Source organism: Penicillium bovifimosum (assembly GCF_028826915.1).
Source record: "Penicillium bovifimosum strain IBT 22155 chromosome Unknown utg000006l_segment0_segment0, whole genome shotgun sequence".
NCBI classification, from domain to species: Eukaryota; Fungi; Ascomycota; class Eurotiomycetes; order Eurotiales; family Aspergillaceae; genus Penicillium; species Penicillium bovifimosum.
In genome coordinates, this window is record NW_026622715.1 from 2,668,389 (window position 1) to 2,683,384 (window position 14,996).

General features: G+C 50.0%; 5 protein-coding genes across 5 annotated transcripts; 2 read left to right on the forward strand and 3 right to left on the reverse strand.

The window, feature by feature from the left end:
- Positions 1 to 4,437: 4,437 nt before the first annotated feature.
- N7515_008661 (LITAF-like zinc ribbon domain-containing protein) lies at positions 4,438 to 5,208 on the reverse strand (the record flags this gene model as incomplete). The annotated part of the gene is made up of 3 exons (XM_056669405.1): positions 4,438 to 4,663; positions 4,734 to 4,934; positions 4,991 to 5,208. The coding sequence occupies 3 exons, from the start codon at positions 5,206 to 5,208 to the stop codon at positions 4,438 to 4,440; spliced, it is 645 nt and encodes a 214-aa protein (XP_056519235.1).
- Positions 5,209 to 6,010: 802 nt separating this feature from the next.
- On the forward strand, positions 6,011 to 6,864 carry N7515_008662 (uncharacterized protein; the record flags this gene model as incomplete). The annotated part of the gene is made up of 2 exons (XM_056669406.1): positions 6,011 to 6,031; positions 6,382 to 6,864. 2 exons carry the CDS (start codon positions 6,011 to 6,013, stop codon positions 6,862 to 6,864), a joined length of 504 nt encoding a protein of 167 aa, XP_056519236.1.
- An 805-nt stretch (positions 6,865 to 7,669) lies between these two features.
- N7515_008663 (uncharacterized protein) lies at positions 7,670 to 8,359 on the forward strand (the record flags this gene model as incomplete). Its single annotated transcript, XM_056669407.1, has 3 exons — positions 7,670 to 7,708; positions 7,780 to 8,101; positions 8,238 to 8,359. The coding sequence occupies 3 exons, from the start codon at positions 7,670 to 7,672 to the stop codon at positions 8,357 to 8,359; spliced, it is 483 nt and encodes a 160-aa protein (XP_056519237.1).
- A 51-nt stretch (positions 8,360 to 8,410) lies between these two features.
- On the reverse strand, positions 8,411 to 9,500 carry N7515_008664 (uncharacterized protein; the record flags this gene model as incomplete). Its single annotated transcript, XM_056669408.1, has 2 exons — positions 8,411 to 9,328; positions 9,375 to 9,500. The coding sequence occupies 2 exons, from the start codon at positions 9,498 to 9,500 to the stop codon at positions 8,411 to 8,413; spliced, it is 1,044 nt and encodes a 347-aa protein (XP_056519238.1).
- Positions 9,501 to 9,966: 466 nt separating this feature from the next.
- zfpA (uncharacterized protein) lies at positions 9,967 to 12,019 on the reverse strand (the record flags this gene model as incomplete). The annotated part of the gene is made up of 2 exons (XM_056669409.1): positions 9,967 to 11,420; positions 11,476 to 12,019. 2 exons carry the CDS (start codon positions 12,017 to 12,019, stop codon positions 9,967 to 9,969), a joined length of 1,998 nt encoding a protein of 665 aa, XP_056519239.1.
- Positions 12,020 to 14,996: the final 2,977 nt, after the last annotated feature.

Below are 14,996 nucleotides of genomic sequence, written 5' to 3' on the forward strand. Positions count from 1 at the left end.
GAGGCGAGAGAAGAGACGTGAGAGGAGAGATGTAAGAGAGGAAGAAAGAGGAAGAGGAGTTCACCTGGAAGTCAATATTTATAGGTAGTGGCAGGCAATGGAGGCGGGCAATCGTTTATCCCCTCCATGTATTTGCTCTCATTATGGCTAGGCTGACCCCCCTTTGTCGGATTTATAGAACTATGTCGTCACGCCCGTACTACATATTACAGATCTTAGGCCATGTTGGTGTGCTGATTTTACAAATTACTAGCGTTGGGCAGTTACTATGCTGGGAGCACCTGGCGCGACCTGGGGATTAGCCGTGAACGAATGCAATAGATATTACCTAACCATTTCCTCGCGTTTTCGGCATAAAGAGATAAGGACAACGTACATTCAAAAATGGTACAGTAGTCTTGTTGACAAGGATGTATTGTGTATAGCCTTGCCAGTTGACGGAGGGCTCGCCAGTTGGCTGGAAGCTTGCCAGTTGGCGGAAGGCTCCCTATACGCCTGGAATTCGGCATCCACGCCAGAGGACCGGAGAGTGTACGTTCCCACTTGTTTCTCCCTCTTATGAACCAACTGCTCTCTGTCTCGACTCTCATGGTGCATATTTAGGCCTTGGCCTACCTGATAAATACTGGTGATCCCCATGTTTCATACATGTGTTTTGGGTCCGTACCGAAAAGGGAAGGAACCGTCTGTGCTCCTTCTCATCTAAGAAGAACTCCTCCCCAAATAAGGAAGGCACAATCCACGCCCCTCCTCGTTCAAGGACTAGTCACTTGGCTCGAGTTCAGCCAACGGTATAAATACCTCCTCCTCCTCCTCCTCTTCTTCTCTTTTTCTTTTTCTTTTCCTTCTACGCATTTCTTCCTTTTTTCCATCATCCCCATCCCACCACAGACACCCACTCATAAAGACTTCCAACCTCAGAACATCTACCTTAGGGACCTTCCACCTCTGGGTGTCATGGCATTCAGTCATGGTGCACCATGACAAGATGCCATGGCATGTTATACGTCATGAAATGTTTGTTGTGTGGCTCGTGGCTCTCTACATTGACTACTCCTCTTATCCTTCCTTAACTCCATGCCTCGCTGCCTCGATCTTCCTCAAACCTTCAAGTTGCTTTGACTCTTTGCTTGCTATCGTCCTCCTCCATCCACTCCACTTCATCCGATTCATGCTTCCACACCTTCAAGTAGTTTTCACTCAACCACATCCAGCCTCGCCGTGGCGGGCTTTGCTTCAGGACAATCGGGAGGCTGGATATGGTAACTACCCTTCACCCACGTTAACCTACCTCCGCCCCTTGAATCATGTCCACTCATCTATATCCATTCTCACCGTGGCGGGCCTTACGGCTTCAGGACAATCGGGATATATGGTATAGCAACCGCAGCCACCAAACCGCAACCGCATCCACTTGACGACCATACCCAATCTCACCGTGGCGGGCCTCACAGCTTCAGGCAATCGGCAGATTGAATATGGCAACCGCAACCACGTCCATTTGAACACCTCCATTCACTATGTCCAGTCTCGCCGTGGCGGGCCTCAAGGCTTCAGGGCAATCGGGAGACTGGATATAACAACCGTGACCACCAACCCGCGACCACCACCTCCACTCGACCACCTCCACTCACCTATCTTCAGTCTCACCGTGGCGGGCCTCACGGCCTCAGCACAATCGGGAGACTGGATATGGTACCGCCCAATCTTCTGTCAACAGCCCTCGCCCTTCCATGTCTGCTTAACCATATCCACTCACCATATCCAGCCTTGCCGTGGCGGGCCTCTCCGGCTTCAGGACAATCGGAAGGCTGGATACGGCATCCTCCACTCACTCCACTGTTCCTACTGAGGCTTCGCACTTCCGCCTTGGAATCAACCACCAACCATTTCCACTGTCTGCTCCACCCTCCACCAAGATAATCCTTCACAAGCTCTTCATGCCTTCTTAGCCTTTCCAGCAACCGTCAACTTGTCTCCATCTTCTCACCGATAACCAACAACCGTTTCCACCGTCTATATGCCTCCGTTCAAACCCGCTTGCCATCTTACGCTACGGGTCCTTCAATTTGGCCTTCACGTCAATATCTTAACCCTTACCACCTGCTACTAAAACAATCTGCCTGTCTATCAGTCAAAATTCCCATCTTGGCTCTTACACCCACCATCATATTAACTCTCTCACAATGCTGTCCGCCATGCCCCCTATCATAGCCTTCTTGACATCTTTCGTCGTCTTCAACCAACCGCCATTTACCACCATCCACCAACAGGCCTTTCAGACCTCCAAACATTATCTATGACTGTCCACTGCCAAAACCAACCTTCCATCTAATTTTCTTTCCTGGCTGCACCAACTACCTTTATCCATCCACAACTTGATATTGGAGTCGACGCATTCGTTTATAGCCTTCTAAATCGTCATCTAGAATTCACCATAACAACCAACGGGCCTGTACACTCCGGCCTTCAACCATCTATCCTGTTCTCAAAATGAGAATTCCCTCCTGACCCGTTCATCAACGGGCTTCTCACCATCTCCTTCACATTCACCAATCACCAGTGGGCGACCAAGTCGTATCCACCTACGAACCTTTTCTCCTTGGCCTTCCTGATCACTCATTTCCAACGTCATTGACAAACAAGCCTTCGGACATCCGCATCGACTGCGAGTAATTCACACCGTTAAACAAGAATCTTCAATCCAAATTTGGCCCTGCCATCCTGACCATCTGTGACGAACCACCAAGACGCAACCTCCTCCTGGGGGCCCTCTGCATTCTAGCTACCGCTCAATATCGGTGGTGCTGACACTAAACACTCTCTACATCGTGATAGCCAGTTAAAACAACGATCATCCGCACTCATCGGCCTCCCGATACTTGGACCATCATCATACTACCCGTTATCTACCACGCCCAGCAATGGCTTTTCGCCTCCTTGGTCCTTGCGTCTCAGCTTCATCTGACCGCCAAACACCATTGACCATACAACCCGTCTATCGATATGGTCCGTTGACCATCTCATTTTAGCCTTTGCCGGCTTACTCAACACCACCCAGACATGGTTACCCACGTGTTGATCATCATCTTGAGGACATGCCCCGGCTTTCTATCATTCACCCTGCCCCCGTGCATCATGGCCGCCACCCTACAATTACCACCACGCTGCCACTCTCAAGGATGAATCGTATCCTCGAACCTCTGATATAGGTACTTCTCCGTGCATGGAACTTGCCACCAGACATGGTCTCACAAAAGCGTCTGGTCCACCACCGTCGACTCTACATATCAAGACACCACGGTCAAACCATCAACCAAGGTGACCTTCAAGTCACAGTGCTCGGGTCTTCATGCGGATGCCGTATTTCCCTTCACGTTCTTTTCTCTTGGTGCCTCTACTCTCCGGAAATCTGTGCCTACATAAAGGACTTTAGGTAGCTCAATAAATTCTACCCATTTATTTGCTATTCCGACTCTACTACCTAACTGCATATCCTGTTTCCAGTCTTGCCACTAAATCAATCTTTCGTATCAATCATGATCATATCACTTTGATCGACCCATAACCAAAACCTTCCTACTTTTGATATACTCACGATCGCGTGCCCAGATTGGCACAATCGCGAGTGTTTATGTAACGAAATGAAAGCTTAGGGACAATGGCATTTATAGGCATACCTTTTCCAAGTCAGCTTCTTGGGTATAATGTTTAATGGAAAGGCAGCTTGAAGCCAACCCTCGTAGCTCTTTTCGCACTCATAGGAATTTTATCAAAGCATTACATTTATGCATCACGTTCCTGTCATTTGCGTAGCGCTTCGAGATTCCATTGGGAAGTATAAATGATGACTACCGACCTGGCCAACGACACTCATAGGTTTCCCATCAATCAACTTTCATGGATGCCCTCCCCTCCAAGTTCTCAAAAACACGTCGCTGTCAGACACATCTACTATACACCCATTCAGAATGCCCGTATTAGCCCCGCAAATCGAGACACTGGAGAACTCCGTACTTCGATCCTCGCATCTATTCATGATCTCGCTGCCGATATGAAGTACTGTGACACCGTGGCTGAAAGGGAATTTGAGGATTACAAACGACTGTGGGCATATCTCTATCGAGAGAGAACTAAGCTCCAAGAAAGAATACTGAGTGTGCCAAACGTCTATCTACGACACTCACTTCTGATGACGTTCGCCCGTGTCCTCGGATAACTCTGCCAAGTTCACCAAGAACTAGCGAGGCAAAGCGCCATCGCACTGTGGCGGTCATAATCAATGGAAGTTAACCGCTGTCGGACATTGAATCACTTGACCAAGCTCATACTTCCATTGGACACATATTACAATAGGCCATGACCCCTAACCAAAAAAAAGGTATCAAAACAAACCCAAAAAAACACATAAATCCCAACACATATCCCACCCCTAGACTAATTCTTCATAACCGCCTCCGGCGGCCTAATAGGCCCCGGTGCAACAATGACCGGCCCAGGGGCCTGCGGCGAAAACTGCTGCACAGGCCCCTCGTGCGGAAACGTAGCAACCTGCGCCCCACAGTTCGTACAGAAGTGGTGTGTATCATGACACATTTCCATGCAGTAGGGTAGAAAAGCACAGATAATGCCGCCGAAAATACAGCAGCAGATGGCGGCCATGCTGTAAATCCAATTAGCATGCGTCGGAATCGCGTGGAGACCGATTGAGACCGGCAGGGTCAGATACTCACGATGTAGAGCTTGTCGACTCCTTGGTTGTTCTGGTCAAGGCTTCTTGATTGCAAAATGGACACTGGACGCGCCGGGGGACTTCGCCTAGTTGTGCTATTGGGATAACCTGTAGCTGGGGACTAATGAGACCTTGGGCTTGTGGGCTGGCTGGGGTGGTTTTCTGTGCTGGCTCTAGTGGTGCTAGGGCGTGGTTTTTGTGTCTATTTACATGAGCTTGGAATGTTATGTCTCGCCCTTTCGGGTTGGGGAAGCGTACTCGTCGTATTGTGGTGGTGGTGCTCCTACGGCTGGCAGGATTGCCATTGGGTCGTCAGTGGGTAGTGATCTTGTCGCTGGTGGCTCAGTCGGTACTGTCTCCGGTGCTGTGTGCGACCGCGTGGTGTCAGTTGGCGAAGATACTGTGGGCGCTGTTGTAGGATCTGTATTGTTGGACGCTGGTGGGCTAACCACCGTGGATGCATTGTTTTGCTCCATGTTGAAGAAAATGTTCGGGTCGCTAGGCAAGGAAAATAATTATGGGACGTCACGTCGTCGACGAATTAGTGGCGATCTCGTCCGTGTTATATGCTGATGCCCCGGCTAGCACGGGAGGCGAAGTCGAAAGAGACGGGGGGTCTAGGTGAGGCTTAGTTAAAACCTACACTACTACTAGTTAGGAGAAAGCCCAGTAAGGAGGGACCTTGGCAGGGCGCGGGCATTAGGCTGAGCATTACAGCCAATCAGCGGCCTGTTCCTTGAACATCATATGGTCTGGGCGGCCCCAGCCATGTTTGTGGCTTAAGAGGTTGACACTTGTGACTTGAGTCCTTGACAGGTTGTCGGGACTCACAATCACTGGAAGTCACATGGTCCCGGAACGTCTATATATCCGCCGTTCGTGACCTCGCTTTTTCTTTTTTCTTCCTCTTTTTATTTTAATCCGCGCCCCAGTGCGTCTCTCATCGTACTTTTTACCGATCGGTCTCACGTTAGTCCAACCACCTCCACGCTTAACACCGGAACTCGAACACCGGAAGACCAATCACTCGATCCCTGCCATCCGTCAGGTGCTTCAGAGAGTGAGACAACATCCGGTCTCACATTTATCCGTCCCATTCTCATCTCCGGTCCCAAGTCACTCTCACGTGCATCTCTGCCACGCAGAGCCCACGTGCCTTCTGCGTTCTGTTCATCAATCGACTTCAAGATAGTCCGGTCCGGCTAATCTCCATTGCCACACCGCCCCTCGCGCACCTTGGCTACACCCACATGATGCTTTGATAAGCCGGTTATCAACATGGCCGGCTTCCCGTCGCTGGTACGGATTGTTCGAAAACGGCCGTGAAAAGGTCCTGAGAGGCCACGAAACTACCTTCTGGATAGGCAGGGAAATCAGGAAGAAGAATCTGGTCATGAACCCATGAAACTGGGAACTTTGGCCATCAGGCTGTCGGAATTCCAGGGTCTGGCGTTCCAGGCTCTGGAATTCACGCTGTTTATAAACGCTGGATAAACAAAGGGGATGACAAAGTCCTTTCACCTGCATATCCTCGGCGTTCTTTAACATGATACCTTTTTGCTGTTTTTCAAGCGAGTCGTTTTTCCTCAAAATATGGCGAGGAAAGCCTGAGTCTGCAAACACAAAGACTGTAAGACTCACAAAGACAGTCCTTTGTATGCCAGGGACGCCACAGAACGCCGGAACATAGTCCCCTCGCGGTTGGTTCCTCTGAAGATGTCGAAAGGCGACATCAGCCGACAGCCAGACGCCATTCGCGCCGTCTGAAGGCTCGCAACATAGTCCCCTCGCGGCTGGTTCCTCTGAAGACATCGAAGGCGACATCAGCCGACAGCCAGACGCCATTCGCGCCTTCTGAAGGCTCGCAACATGGTCCCCTCGCGGTTGGTTCTCCTAAAGATGCCGAGGGTGACGTCCATCTCCTCCGACTTATCGGAGAGCCGCGCCCTCTGATGGCTATCCACATCCAGCCTCCCTCTCAACCTCCCCCCCCAACCTCCCTCTCGAACCCCCTCTCGCCCATCCACGTCGTCCGGCGTCCGCTGTCTCGTGGCGCACAGCTGATAGCTGAAGCGGAGGAAAACATGAAGCGGTCTATCCAGTTATGTCTTTGCTTTCCCACGGGCTGTTAGACAACGAGACGAGGAGCGATTCTCTGGGTCGATCGACATTCAGTGACCCTGAATCTTTCTAGCCGCGCTCTCCCTGGATCGTGAGGATCCACGACGCGTCTCCCAGCCTCAAGACCCACCCCGTCCGGCGTCCGCTGTCTTGTGGCGCACAGCTGATAGCCGAACCCTAAGAGTTGTGTTTCCACTAAGGAGAATCGTGAGGGGATTACATACTCTTTCTTCGCTGATGTTTTCTCACATGAGACGAGGAGCAAATCTCTAGGTCGATCAACATCTAGTGACCCTGAATCTGAAAGATATGGCTACTTATACACCTGCGTCATTTCGACTTAACAATAATATTATTACTTTCATGTTTGTTTCTCCTGTAACAACATATGCCTAGCACTTTGGTTAGACATTCCATAGTACTTTCGACTCGCGTCGTGCTCAGATCTAGTATCTCTTACTTTGGAATCACTTTATACTCAGGTCGCCGTAGACACTTTTGAATACTCCATCTCCCTCTAGGTTCTTGCAGATGGATAGACGTATATCTTACTTTTGAATCACTTAACAAAGAACTCCTTCTATGTTCTCTTGTTGAATTTAGTCTGTTCACAATAAAGCCCTTCCTACAACACACTATACAACTATCCTATTTGTGGCCTTCACGGCAGAACAAGGCATCATCACTATGCTCATGAGTCACAAAGATTGCTACCGATGCACTTATGAGCGATAGCAGTTTAACACTAAGCATTGGCGAGTCAACCTTCTTCTCTATCAAGCATGAACTACATTGTAGGTATTCAAAACTATCGCCATGGTTGCGGAGTCACGAGTGAACGAAGCGTGTATTACTGTAAGGCCCTCAGCCTCTCACAGTCTGTAGCTAAAAGCAGGACTCTTCCACCAATAACGGGGAAGACATAGAACTGGACCGACTTCGATGAATGGGAGCTATACGCGCCGGATCTTGCTACCATAGCTACTCACGAATTCCACCTGCAGTTTGTCGAACTCAACATAATGTCTCGGATCAATCTTCTCGCTTACGATGTTGATCTGCGCTTCGAAGTGATAAACACCATACCGGTCAATGTTGATAAGTTCGAGAAGATATTGAAGCTAATATGGTATAAGAAGATCGAGGTCAGACGACGGATCCTCCACGTCCAGGACCCGGTGCAGAGATGCATGCTTGGGGCGGCATATCAGCGGTCCATTGGTATCAAGAAAGCGTATGGAACGTGGCGTATGGTGTTGCATTGGGGGATATCTGACGAAGCTCTTGCTTGCTTCTAGAATGATAGACAGTACATGTATCTGTTGGGTCGTCTGAGGCTCCGCTGCCTTGGCGTTATGAAATCAGCTACGGGTTGACAGTCTAGTTATTGGAGAGATTGCCTTCTCCGACTACATTGTCTCCCCTCTCCCTTGGCACCCCATCCTTACTGCCTCAACAGTATTTGATTGTGTCAAAGGAGTAGTCTACCACGTCCTCTATCTGTAGATATGCAATCGACACACTGTAAGATAGGACGCATCATCCCACATATCAGTTTCATAGCGACGGCCCACGAGAATCCGTGCGAGGATACCCAATGGTGGTAAGTACTTGCGTCAACTGCTCCGGGTTCTCCCGCAAGGAGTCCCATTCTCCCTCGGCCTTGACCATCAACGTCCCAGCAAGGATAGTGCCATTGAGCGAAAGTACGCCTGGATCAACCACATCGCGTGCGGTCGCAGAGTCAACCGGGACAAGCGCCGTCTCCTGTCTGCGTGGGCAGATCATCATCGTAGAGCGGGTCATGGCAAGATTGTAGCTTATTGATGCCGGTCCTGCTGTGGCAGGTTGCTCGGTATCTTCGCTGGGCGATTGTCCACGTGTCGCGGCGGCAGCGGCTTTGTAGAGCGTGAGATAAATGGAGTGTAGGTCATCGGCGGAGGGATTGGATGGTAGTGGAAGGGCGAAATGGGAAAAAGGGAGTCCTGACAGGTGCTGGAACTTGGGTGTTGACGACGGGCCGGGCGAGGTGGGTTGGGAAGTGAGGATGTCAATCAGCGGGTGCCAAGACTCCGAGCCAGGCTGGCGCATCGCTTCAACAGGCAAAAACTGAAGGTGACGGTGCGGCTGGCTCGCGCCGCTATCATCGCCGGAGTTGAAGAAGGCGAAGAGGTTCTTGGAAGACGAGCCATCGGCGTTCCAGGCCTTGAGGCACTCGTATGTAGCTTCAAGATCTGTCTTATCGAGGATATCCGTCTGCGCATACCAGTCTCTCGTCACGAGAAGGAAGTGGTTCGGGATGACTGGGAACTTGTTGAGGATGAGGTTGTAGGTAGGGTTCTCCGGCGGGATCTGGGCGATCAGCAGTTCTGGGGTTGGGTTCTCGAAGGGGTCGGGCTTTGGTGTCTTCGGTTCATTGTCGGGTTTCAGGTTGGATGGTTTCTTCGCAAGAGCAGGACAGTAGCGCAGTTGATACTGGTCAGGTTAGCTTCGCTCTGGTCGGACTCTCAACGTCACTCACCGATATCCCTGCAGCATTGATGATCGAGAGATGGGTTGGGGAGAATACGAGATGGCCGGCATCTCGAGCAGCTGTGAAGCGCTTTGCTACCAGAGCAGGCAGAGTGTCTGAAAGGCCGAGTTGCATGATGTAGGATGAATGGAGAATGACGGGGAAGAAGATGGCAGAATGGACATGGGGAGGTGGAGATCGGCGGGGAGACCGGGTCTGTGCTTTTTTTCCGCTCTACTGCGTACATTGACAATATCGTGGACTCAGGTAAAACCGTGAAGATGGAGAAGAGGTTAGATTTATTTGTTTACAAAGACATTTGCATCCCGTCTCTAATTATACCAGTATCCTGGCAGATCCTGTCCAGCAGGATCGATCGGGCATCAGCCACACATGCAGCCCGGAATGAGAGTAAGGAAAACACAATGAAACAAGGCCAGAATTATTGGAGATACGTCACTCAGGTCAGTCCCGAGGTGTCATCCATAATTCATATTCAGACAGTTCAGTCGTCAAGACCGCGAACGTGACGCGACAGAAAAATACACTCCAAGTCCCCCGACACCGGACGGGAAGAATAGGGTAAAGAAAGGAGAATCGTTTAAGCCATTAATTCGTTGAGCGAAACCTCATCATCATTCGGCTGGAACAGTTCCGGCAATAGCATCGCCGGCTGGCCCATCATATAAGGCAAAGGACCATCCATCCAAGGGCCACGCTCTTCCGCGCTGGCATTCAAGACACCCTCTGCGCGCTTCAACGTCTCGACGTCCAGATCAGTGACGTAGGCATCGCGGTTGGTACCGTCGCCTGCGCCACCGGGGAGTCTCAAGCGCACCTCGAACTCATTGTTGAGCATCATCTCGTCTTTCCACAGACGGCGCTGGCCATCGAAGACGCACAGCACGCGCTTCTTGGTCTTCATGCTGCTGTTGGGGCAGCCCCAGGACTGGGGGTAGTTACCGCGGTTGTTGCGGCGGCGGGTTGCAACAGCGCGGGCGGGTTTGGAGTTCTTGGAGATGGCGTTGCCGGAGCCAATGATGGGGCGAGAGGAGGGGATGTTACTCTTGGAGGATTTGGTTTTGGTGTTCAGGCCGCGCCAGGTGGAGGGATCGAGGGAGTCATCTTCGTCTTGGTCTTCGTAATCGTCGAATTGATCGACGGGGCCAGCCACGTCGTTGAGTTGGTGCTTTTCCATGGTCTTCTTGACATCATCGTCCGAGGCAACCTCCGCCAGACGCTGCTGATTGATCGCCTCGGAGGGTTCTTCTTGCTGCACAACGCGGAGGACGCAGTCATCTAAGTGCTCGTAGAAGTCCTGTGCGTTGCTGAAGGTCGAGGAGCAGGTCGAGCACTTCCCTGTTGCATCAGGGCTGTAGTTTGTGCCCTTCTTGGCGGCATCCGGGCTGCGCTTTCGGCAGTTTGGAGGGGTTTGCTCCACGCCGTGAACGGAGGTGAGGTGACGCTTGAAGACATCGGCGCGGTTGAAGCTCTTTTCCGCAGAAGAGCCGGAACCAGGGCAGAAACCGCATACCATTGTTCCTTTGTAGTGGGTCAAAGTGTGGCGGTTCTTGTCGTATTTACGGGCGAAGCCTTTGATATGATACTCGCAGTTCAGAATTGGACACTTTTCTGGCCGTTCTGACTGATGTGTCAACATATGAGCTTTCAGATCTTTGAATACCCGACCGCAATCGGGGTGAGGGCAGCGCCCTTTCTCTCTGGTCTCTTCATCACCTTCAATGCTGCTTAGCGCTGGGCTGTGTCGCGAGCGCCGAGAGTGAATTGAAGAAATTGAGGATCGTCTATCATAGATTGAGACTGGTCGGGAATGTGAGCCGTGTGGTGCCATCAGAGGAGACTGCCCGATATGTTGTGCTGGGTATGAACGTGGCGAAGGATGATGCGCCACGGTGTCGGGGAGCGGCGACAGTGCGGGAGAGTTTCGCAAGTAATTTGAAGGCACATTTGAGTAGGAAGAGTGTGACTGTTCTAGATATGAGATAGTCGGGGTAACTCCAGCGCTTTGTTGTTCCGGTTGGATTAACGAGGGGTCTAGTTTGCATTGTCAGTATACTCGACGGCCTGGAAAATTCCCATCGAAACGTACCGACGAACGAGTCCGGGAACTTCTCTTGGTAAAGCATATCTAGGTCTGCCGGATTGCCCATATACTCTTGAGGCAAGAGGTCATTCATCACCGCAACCGGCAAACCCAACCCATGATTTGTATTCACCCAATTCTCCTGGAAGGTATGAGTGGCTCCCGAGTATGGCGAACCCATGGCGGAAGAAGGTGCGCTGGCGATGGATGGCCCCGATGCAGCAGATGGGGCGGGCATATAAGACTCCTCGGAGTGAGAGGCGTGCAGCGAAGGAGGTGTAGGTGGAACTGTAGAGAAATATGTAGGCTTTTGGGGTTCCGCGGACTCGAACAACTGGGTATCATAGTAGGAATTTGAAGCATGGACCATTTCGTGATTTTGGCCGTATTGAGGGATATTCTCCATGGGGAAGGAAAACATTGAAGGGTCCATGGTCATGGGATCGAAGTATGAAGGTTGTTTAGACCTTGTAGCTTCGAGGGCCATCATCTTTGACCGAGACTGGAACGGAAACAGAGTAAAATCGGGATGGCTCTCAAACGTCGTCATGTTCTCTATCGGAGATCGCAATGTACGGTGGCGATCCTAAGGACAGGAAGCTGGTTAGTACATGCTGTCTCTTGAGTGTTGCGGCGCATGGGCATACCGGTGATAAGGTTTTGTGGATGAGATCGCGGCCCGCTCGGCTAACCAAAGATGCAAACCAAAGACGCAAACCACGGCAGTGTGAGGCAACGTGCGCAATTGAGAGTCAGGAGGGATCTTCATGCAAGGAGGTGACTTGGTTATTGCAGAGAAGCCGAAGAAGGTCACATTCACCGACGCAAATACCGAAGCAATGTCGATCGGCAGGAAAGATTCAATCGGATGGACGAGGTTTTGAAAGTATTAGTCAAGCAAACAAAGACGAGGGTAGCCCTTGACCGTGAGTCGAGTCAAATCAGTGATTCGAAGTCATCAAAGACTGGGGGAGGGATGAAGGGATATTATAGATGTAGAAGAGGAGGAAACATTGTTAAATGGTGACGATGGGCCGTACGATAATCAATTATTCTTGTGTCTAGAATTATATTTTATTCTAAAAAGGAAAAAAAAATATAGAATTAATCTGAAAAGATATCGACTCAAAATAATAGCAAAAAGCAAATATTCAAAATAATAAAAAACCAGTGACGATTACATACTGTATTTTTTGGCACGAACCTGTCGAACGTGTTGGGGCTGTGAGCACTGAGCAGGGACAGGGAAAGTTAGCGCCCATGCAGATAAATCTGGGACCTTCACTATTCGGGCTATTATTATTTATCTACACTTGGAATTGCTCGAACAAGGGTCTTTGAGGATCTATCTAGTTCTCATTTAAATTTCACCTCGAGTAATTATTTCTAGTAAGTAATATCGTGCCTCTACCTACGTAGGTATTAAGCAGCGCAGTGTAGACATGATTTGCAGATAATTCGACAAACGGTAGGTACACAGTACTTTGTTGAGCCATACGCACGGCCATTTCAGGCGCCCCATTTCTCCTACACAGTATCCAGTCAATAGCCTTCTTGATAGTCCCTACCTATGTAGTTCTGGGTTCTGACAGCTGTCTGCCGTTACCTGCTTGGGCTTTTTGCCCTATGAGGTATGATCTTCAATACCCTATCCCTGGATTTCTTCCGGTGGATGGGAGTTGGGACTGTCATTTCCCCATAGTACCTGCAGCAAACAGAAACATCTTGCTCCATGCTAAAGCAATCGAATTTATTGAAGATCCATGTTCTAATCAAAAGCAATTATGACAGCGAGTCACTAGTTCATCTTGAATGCTTTATCGGCCCAGACTCTGTGCTACTGTGTATGTTGTATGTACAATATGGGATATGGGAAAGATCTAGCACATCTTCAGAAGAAATCATGATAAGTCCTGTGTCAGATTCCCGACCGTTACACAATTTCCATATCTATGGTCTCGTCTATTTCTTCAATGTTCTTTGCGTCTTTGTCGGCGAGTCCGTTAGGCAGAGCAGGGGCACCTCCTGCAGCACTGCTAGCTTATGACAAGGGTCTTTTCCCCATAAGCATCATCGAGGCTTGTTACCTCCCACATTGGGAAAACGTCACAAAATTGGTCCTTCCCCTACACAGTACAAGGACATGCATACTGTAAACTGAAGTTCCAACAGATCAAACATGGCACCGCCGCACCGGGCGCTTTGGGGTAAATTGGAGCAAAGTCCTCATCGGAAATGGACTATCCCGCCAGTCTGGTTCCGACATTCCGCCAAATCCTATATTGATCTGCGCCAGATCATTGTGACAGAACAGCGGGATATGGGGACATCAATCACAGAATACATATGATAGACACAGATCGCAGATCTGGCTACATAGTGATTATTGCTTTTTCCGGGTAAAACGATTAGTAAAAGCCCAAGGCATAAAACAGGACAAGTTGGAAAAGTAAAGAAAGATACGAAAACACAAATACCAAAAGCAAATCGGAATCCCATCAGTTTGGTTCATCCCTAACAAGCCCCAATCCACTTCTGTTCCCCTCTCCATAATTGGGCAGAACAACCGCGTGCACGGGAAGTATGATTGGTCCATGTGTCACAGGAATGAAATGAGGGACTGCCAGGTGCAATTACCAATCAGGTCTCTGAAGTGACCTGTGAATCGGTGGGCACTCCTTAGGGCAGTCGGCTCGGTGGGTTCGTGGGTTCGTGCCTCTATCTGCGCTATTCCTTCTCAGTAACGATGATCGGCGATCATGACATCGAGTTTGCTTTTTGAAATTTTTTCTTTTCGCTCGTCCGACGTACGCAGATGTACGGAGTTCTCCTTGGCTCCCGTGCATTGGAAGAGCCGCATGCCTTCTTGGTCATCGCGATTTGGCCTGCTTCCCAAGGTTGCCTCTTGCTCTTCCCCTGTATTGCCTCGAGGGGAAACAGTCTGCCCTCTTGGTAAACCTGCGTTCCCAAGTATTCACAATTCAGCAATGAGACATATTGATTGACTACATTCTATTTAACAACCTTGCAAGTCCGCGGATAGTTGTTCGAAGTGGCCGATCTTTTGTACGATGGATCCGCAGGAAACCAATAAAATATGGGTCTACGCAGATGTCAACCCAACTTTCTTCCGAACACCGCCACATGGACCCATATTCTTTTTATCCGATCCGAAATCCGATCGAGATTGAGCTTGGTTATTTGATCATCAGTCTGTCATTGTCTGTCGGCCTCGTGCAACTGTCTATACTGTAGTTCATTGAGAATTGAGAAAAGCACATTTGTATTCAGTTCCTAGGAGAAGAAACCAATATCGTACCTCTACACCCTCGACATTCTGAACTGACCACCCCAGTCTAGACTATGCACCTAATTACGCCCCGTAGCCCTAGCCGGTGCAGGGGAAATGACAGAGCAAGGTGTCAATCGGGGTGACCGATCAAGACGAACAAAACTACACAGTACGGAGTAGCGCCACAAGTGCTAGCCACAGCCCTTGGCCTTCTATACCAATCATAAGCGGAAGA